This window comes from Ruditapes philippinarum, unplaced genomic scaffold, assembly GCF_026571515.1.
Source record: "Ruditapes philippinarum isolate M1 unplaced genomic scaffold, ASM2657151v2 ctg1362_1_1_1_1, whole genome shotgun sequence".
Lineage (NCBI taxonomy): Eukaryota > Metazoa > Mollusca > Bivalvia > Venerida > Veneridae > Ruditapes > Ruditapes philippinarum.
In genome coordinates, this window is record NW_026859423.1 from 7,343 (window position 1) to 14,567 (window position 7,225).

The 7,225-nt window shown below is 32.5% G+C and overlaps 1 protein-coding gene across 1 annotated transcript; it reads right to left on the reverse strand.

Moving 5' to 3' along the window:
- Nucleotides 1–1,662: 1,662 nt before the first annotated feature.
- LOC132756475 (uncharacterized) lies at nt 1,663–5,332 on the reverse strand. The gene is made up of 2 exons (XM_060747555.1): nt 4,535–5,332; nt 1,663–2,243 (listed from the first exon to the last, which is right to left on the reverse strand). Exons 1-2 carry the CDS (start codon nt 5,105–5,107, stop codon nt 2,055–2,057), a joined length of 762 nt encoding a protein of 253 aa, XP_060603538.1. The 5' UTR covers nt 5,108–5,332; the 3' UTR covers nt 1,663–2,054.
- Between the last annotated feature and the right edge of the window lie 1,893 nt (nt 5,333–7,225).

Here is a 7,225-nt window from a genome sequence, read left to right on the forward strand (position 1 = left end):
TAAAGAATGTAGGAAGAGCTTCATCATTTCATAAATACAGTATGTTAGAAATTTTAAGTTTGAGAAAATAATTATAGAAATTAATCAGTAAGTACAATATCATTAATATGTACAATATTACATCAATCAAACTATAGATAACCAGGTACCTATTACTACAACTTTCATGCTATAAACATATTTCCTTGTGTGTCACATGTGAAGCAGATCAACAGTAACTGTTTTAATAACTGTTTTAAGCTTCATTCCTTCATTGTTGTAATTCAGCTTTCATGGTGCAGTAGATATATAACCATAACTAGACAGTCTAGAGTAACAAGCTGTTAGGAGAATGACAGTTCATAACAGAAACAGCATTAAATAAGAATTATTCTTTTGCAGACACAAAGCAATGAGGAGCAGCCTGGAGCAACACACTTGTTCTTCAGTGGCTTTACAAATCAAAGTTATTTTAGAATTGATAGGAAAGAAGTGTCACAGTACCCAATAAGACACTTTTCAGTTCTTAATAAATATAGCTATTATGCACTATTTCCAAACCTACTTTTATTCAAATTCTATATGACACTTTAATTTGCATTTACATTTAGTTTTACAAAGTTTAGAGTTTTTGTACACCTAAGTTTGAAAATTTTGTCAAATATTTATCCTGATGAAGGTTCGTTAAGAACTGAAACTGGAAGATTATTAAATTACTTATTACCTGCACTGATGTTGACGTGTTGTATTTCTTAATTTCTTTCTTATTTTAAAATTTTGGAGTTAAATACATATACCATGTTTCATTTTCTGTCTTTACTTATTGGATATTGATAATTATATTTTAGGACCAAGTGATGGCAGAACTGAGGCACTATGCCTCACATGAGAAAGGTACAACAAGGCTCTTCAGAATGCTATTCGATATAGAGGAGATTAAAGGCGGCTCATTGTTTGGTATTAGAAAATGGAACAGAGAGTCTGACGACAGACCTGCTTGTGCAGACAAGGCAAAACTTAAGTTCTTGAAAGATAACTAATGAACTGAATGAAAATATCATTTTTGATTCTGCGTATATTTTCTGCCTTGGAGTATTAATAAATAAGAAAAGTTTGATTCTTCCACGTCTGCAATGCTGTTTTGTTAAGGTTTTAATCATATCTATGCACTCAACTTGAATATAGAAATATCCAATAGTCATATAAAAAATTAATGTAAGCTAATGTTTTCCATTATTGTTACAATTATTCATAATATTTTTTTGTTTTAGATTGTGCGCTGGAAAAGTGGCTGACAACCCAAAGGACTGAAATCCATAAGGTGATTCTGCACCTCCTCAAACTGTCCAGGAATAGAAAGATAAAGTGAAGATAATAAATGGACTAATGTGTTGCTATTTTTTGAGACAATTATTTCATATGGAGACATTAAAAATGATTATTTTTTAAATTTGTTTGTTTCTCTTTTAGGGTACAGGGTGACTTTTAAGCAGTTTCAGGCTATTGCCACCCACAAGGTGGAAAATTTCTGAAAGGGTGAAAATAGGTGGCATTTACTGGAAACTGAATTTGCCACTTTGTGGTGGAAAAATGGTGGAAAAGTGTCTAAATACTCCACCAACTTTCCACCCTAATGGTGGCAAAAGGTGGAAATAAGACGCATTTGGTTGAAAATGAGTTTGCCACTCAATGGTGGCATAATGGTGGAAATTCGTCCAAATACTCCACCATCTTTCCACCATGATGGTGGCAATTAGTGGAAACAAGTGGCATGTAGTGGAAAAATGAGTTTGCCACCCTAAGGTGGCATAATGGTGAAAGTTTGTCTAAATACTCCACCAACTTTCCACTCATTGGTGGCATTAAGTGTAGAAAAGGTGGAATTAACTGGAAAATTATATACCATCAGTCCTGCTCAAATTTTTCACCATTTTCATGATTTGGGTGGCGTTTTGGTGGCATTTTGGTGGCATTATTGGTGGAAAATTGTCTAAATACTCCACCATTGAAAAGGGTGGCATTTAAGTGGCAAATCTAGGGACGGGTAATGTTCTAATCTAATATGTTCTAATATGTTACTGAATACAAAAGTAAGTTTTACAAACCTCAGATAATCTTTTCCTTGCTAACTTTGCATTATTATCGGAAATCAAGTGTCCAGTATCTGACAGAAGGTTATCAAGGTCAATGAAATATTGCTTTAAATCTTTATCCACCACTTCCAGAATAGGGGCGTGTCGAACAGCTTTACCAATCTCTCTACCCTGTGAATGATAGAATCAAGACATACAGGTCCTATATTAGGGGTGTAGTTTGGTCAAAGTGCCAGTTACTGTCCAGGCATCCACATCCTTTAGCTCCGGCTTAAGAAGAATTCAACATTTAACATGAACTGGTAAAATTTTAAGTTTTAAAACATTGCAGATATGTTTATATGGCGGTTATCATGAAATCTTCAATGAGATTCCATGAACAGCAGCATATGGTCCCCAAGTAAAAATAAATGCGAGAAAACAATGTGTGTTACTGAATAAAAAGGAATTTTAAAAGGGGATCAGAGATTACGAAGTCTGCAAATTATATATAAGCTGTCAAAAGACAAAGTTAAAACAAGAGCTGTCGGTAGGACAGCAACGCTCGACTATTCTTAGTGCTTGATAGTAAAAAAAATGCTTGATACAGTTACCTCCTCCTGTTTACAGGTTGGGGTCATGATGGTGAACAAGTGTGCAAAGTTTCAAAGCCATATGTCAATGGACTTTGAAAATATTTGAACTATTACAAAAACTTTAACGTAAATTCTAAGTCGAAAAAGGGGCATAATTCTGTCAAAATGCTTGAAAGAGTTACCTCCTACTGTTTACAGATTGGGGTCATGATGTTGAACAAGTGTGCAAAGTTTCAAAGCCATATGTCAATGGACTTTGAAAATATTTGAACTATTACAAAAACTTTAACGTAAATTCTAAGTCGAAAAAGGGGCATAATTCTGTCAAAATGCTTGATAGAGTTACCTCCTCCTGTCTACAGGTTGGGGTCATGATGGTGAACAAGTGTGCAAAGTTTCAAAGCCATATGTCAATTGACTTTGAAAATATTTGAACTATTACAAAAACTTTAACGTAAATTCTAAGTCGAAAAAGGGGCATAATTCTGTCAAAATGCTTGATAGAGTTACCTCCTCCTGTCTACAGGTTGGGGTCATATTGGTGAACAAGTGTGCAAAGTTTCAAAGCCATATGTCAATGGACTTTGAAAATATTTGAACTATTACAAAAACTTTAACGTAAATTCTAAGTCGAAAAAGGGGCATAATTCTGTCAAAATGCTTGATAGAGTTACCTCCTCCTGTCTACAGGTTGGGGTCATGATGGTGAACAAGTGTGCAAAGTTTCAAAGCCATATGTCAATGGACTTTGAAAATATTTAAACTATTACAAAAACTTTAACATAAGTGGTTACGCCGACGCCGACGCCGACGCTCGGGTGACTGCAATAGCTCTACTTATTCTTATCGAATAGTCGAGCTAAAAAGCAGGCAACATATCCTCAGGATGATTCAACAGTATTCAAGAACCATCTGACTAGAAAAACTCCAAATTGTAAAGAACTTAAAGAACCAAAATAACATCCACTCACAACAATAATGTTATGCTGAATGATCGTCAAATGTTCTCTTTTCTTTTAACTGGCCAACCACCCTCACACTGAACCACAGTGATTATGTTACACTATGCCTTTATATTTTTCGAAAGCATTAATTGCTAACATATAGATAGTTTTTGTTCTTGTAAGACAAAGGATTCATGTCAAAACAAATATAAACAATATATATCAGATTTTTATGAAACACCAGTAATGGTCACATTAAGGGAATAGTAAAACTTTAGCAGTCTCAGTAAAATTTAGCCGTCTCGTTTTCTGCAAATCTTAATAATTAAATCAGTGCATGCATTACTTTTAAAGATCTGTAGATATTGAAAATGACACCTGACAGTCAGGTTTAAATATAAAGGTCATAATTTAAACAATGAGCATGTTGTGTCAGTGATGCTTTGTCCAAATTTGAATAATTAATTTGTCCATGAAAAAATGAAGAATAGTATTTTAAGCTATATTCAATTACTTCTGAGAGTTTGATTGTCCTGCTCATTTTATGTGTCAAGGTCATACTTAAATTATTTTACACATAAGATTATGTTGTCTAAATATGAATCGAGTCTATTACTTTCAAAGTTATGACCATTTTTGCAAATTTCAATAATTTAACTTTGACAATCTATATCATTTTTTGTCAAGGTCATACTTAAATTATTTTACACATAAGATTATGTTGTCTAAATATGAATCGAGTCTATTGCTTTCAAAGTTATGGCCATTTTTGCAAATTTCAATTATTTAACTTTGATAATCTATGTCATTTTTTGGGAAAATGACAACCGGCCTACATCATAATAAATTATGACATAATGGTCCTAATAGTTCACTTTTCATTTGATGCAAGGTGATTTAAATGACAGAAGAAGAAAAAGAAAACAAGTAAAATTTGCCTTACCTTGTCAAAAATGTTTCCATTCTTACTGAGATCATCTGTAACTTTTGTCTGAAAACATTCGCAGTTTATGATGACACTGTTGACTCCATTAAAATCTGTTTCTGATGCAGATACAACATCTTTATAACCATCTGGTGGCATGTAGCACTTAGCTACCTCCCAGGATTTACTGCACCACTGAGCAGCATCAGTGTTTTTGTAGGATGGGCCATTGTATCTATGAGCGTTCTGTATTTCAGTTTTAAAATTGTGACAGATCTTGTTCGGACAACCAGCAAGAAGAAAAGTAGTTGCAGAATCTTTATGATAACTGCATTTTCTTTGCTTAATGTTACAAATTTTGTTTGTAGGACACTTGACTACATTTTCTGTGCAACAATTTGTACAAATTGTTCCAGATGGAAGACCCTGGTTGTTACATATATCTGTTAAACATTTCTGCTGGAACTGTTCGATTTCATCTTTAACAAAAGGTTCAATACCTCTTTTTGTTATCAACACTGCTAAACTAGCCTTTACCCAGTTATTGTATCTCGAGTTAGACAGTTTTTTTGACAAAGACACTGACGCCATGCCTATGAATTGTTTAATTCCTCAGTGAATCTAATCCATATCACAAATTATATTACAATAATGTCATCAATATTCTTTTAGTAATCATAAATTAAAGACAGACTTATGCATGGATGTACTGGGAATTCTTTCCTTTAGGTTTAAGATACATAAAACAATATTCACATTTTCTTTACAGCCATACAATACCATATCGATATGTAGTTTTCATCCATTGTATGCTTGTAACCTAAAATAAGAAGTTAATGATATTTCTATTTGATGTTAGAAAACAATTCTGAAATAAACATTTATAACAAGTATATTTTCATTTGATACCATGGGTAGAAACTCTCTTATTTAAAAAAGTAGAACAGATCAATGAAGGTCCTTGGTCTGTCATATGAGAACCATTATAAGAATGTAATGTTTTTAAAATAAAACATGGACTTGCCCCTGAATATATGGGAGAAAACTTTATTCCATTAGATTATGTTCATACTTACAGGACCAGGTCAAGTGAAAGTGGTTGTTATATGCTACCTAAGGTCAAAGGTTTCGGATCAAAGTCTTTTGCTTACAATGGATGTGTATTGTGGAATAAACTACCCTCTTCTATTAGGATGGAATCAAAATTGTTCAATTTTAAATTATCTGCTAAAAAACATTTACTTAATGGGTAATTATCTCTTTTAAGGGTGCCTATCCTCTAGTCTTAATATTTATTATTTTATTAATTTATTTTAATTTGAAAATTTTATGTATACTATTGTCTTTCTTTAATTTAAAACTGTGATAAGTCATTTTCATGCCTCTCTTTGTCAAAACCACCAGTATCTAAGGACCACAATGGAAATAAGAGATTAAGTTCTCTTTCTTGTGTTATCCTTGGTATGATGTTTTTGATATGGTGCATTTCTTTACATTGATATTTGTTTTGTTTTTTTGTTTTATCATGTATTGGATATGTTTTTACCATGTTATTTACTGAATACTGAAATATATCTATCTAATCTATTTATCTATCTAAGAAAAGCTGATTTATCAATCGTAACTACTCGGCCCTTTCCGTCAGTCTTCGGATAAGGACCTCGAACACAATAGTATGAATATACAGGAGAGTTGCGGTATTTCGGTCTAACCTACGCAAAGAAACTAAACATGGAAACAAATAGTAATTTAATGCTGGCAATTGTTGACGAGTTTATTTCCAATATATGTAGTAAAAGTCCACTAAAATAAGTGATTTCATAGGTACAAACGCAAACAATACATTATTTATATATGTATTATTATGGTTGTAGAAACCGAAAGTACAAAAAAACCAACCTGTTGACATTTAGTCGGATTTGTTTTAAATTGAACATCAGTGGGCATATTTAAATTACAAATTATTGTCAGACATATTTTCAAGCATAGGAGTACCGGAACAGACATTCGATGTCAAATATATACATTCCTTTATCTTATATTATCATCACATTATCTCTGTTTCTGTTTACATCTGAAACCACGTGGTAGAACTTCTTTTAATCCGTACTGTTTCCGAGGTTATTATAGATAATAGCCGAGGCAGTTCCGAATGCTGATTTACATGTTAATATATGTTTAATTGTTAGGTCGCAATCATTCAAGATCATCCAAGGTGAACTTTTGATATCGTACACTGAAGTGTAATGACACATACCAAACCTTGAAGGCTCTCCAAATTCAGGAAATATGATTCAAATACTAGGTTTTTCTATATATATGTTTACAGTGTGATTAAAATTATAGCTAATTAAATTCTCAGTTGTTTTTGTTTATTTCAGCTTTCACCCTTGATAGTGCAGTAGACAGCGCGTCCGTGTTCATGTTCACGTCATGGTTAGGCATTATAACATTTGATTGTTTAAGGTCACTTTTTCTTGTTTGACGATTTTGTGTTAAATAGTTATAAATACATTAGATAAATGGGTTGATATGCACTTGTGTACAAGCTCAAACATTAAGCCAAATATATACGAAAGTTAGATCTACGTCATAATTAGAAATGTTATAGTATAATGAAATATCATGTGTTATAATTATATTAATGCATGTATAAAAATAATTCACATTTCGTAATCGTAGTATGTTTTAAATAGTCTGATTTTTAAA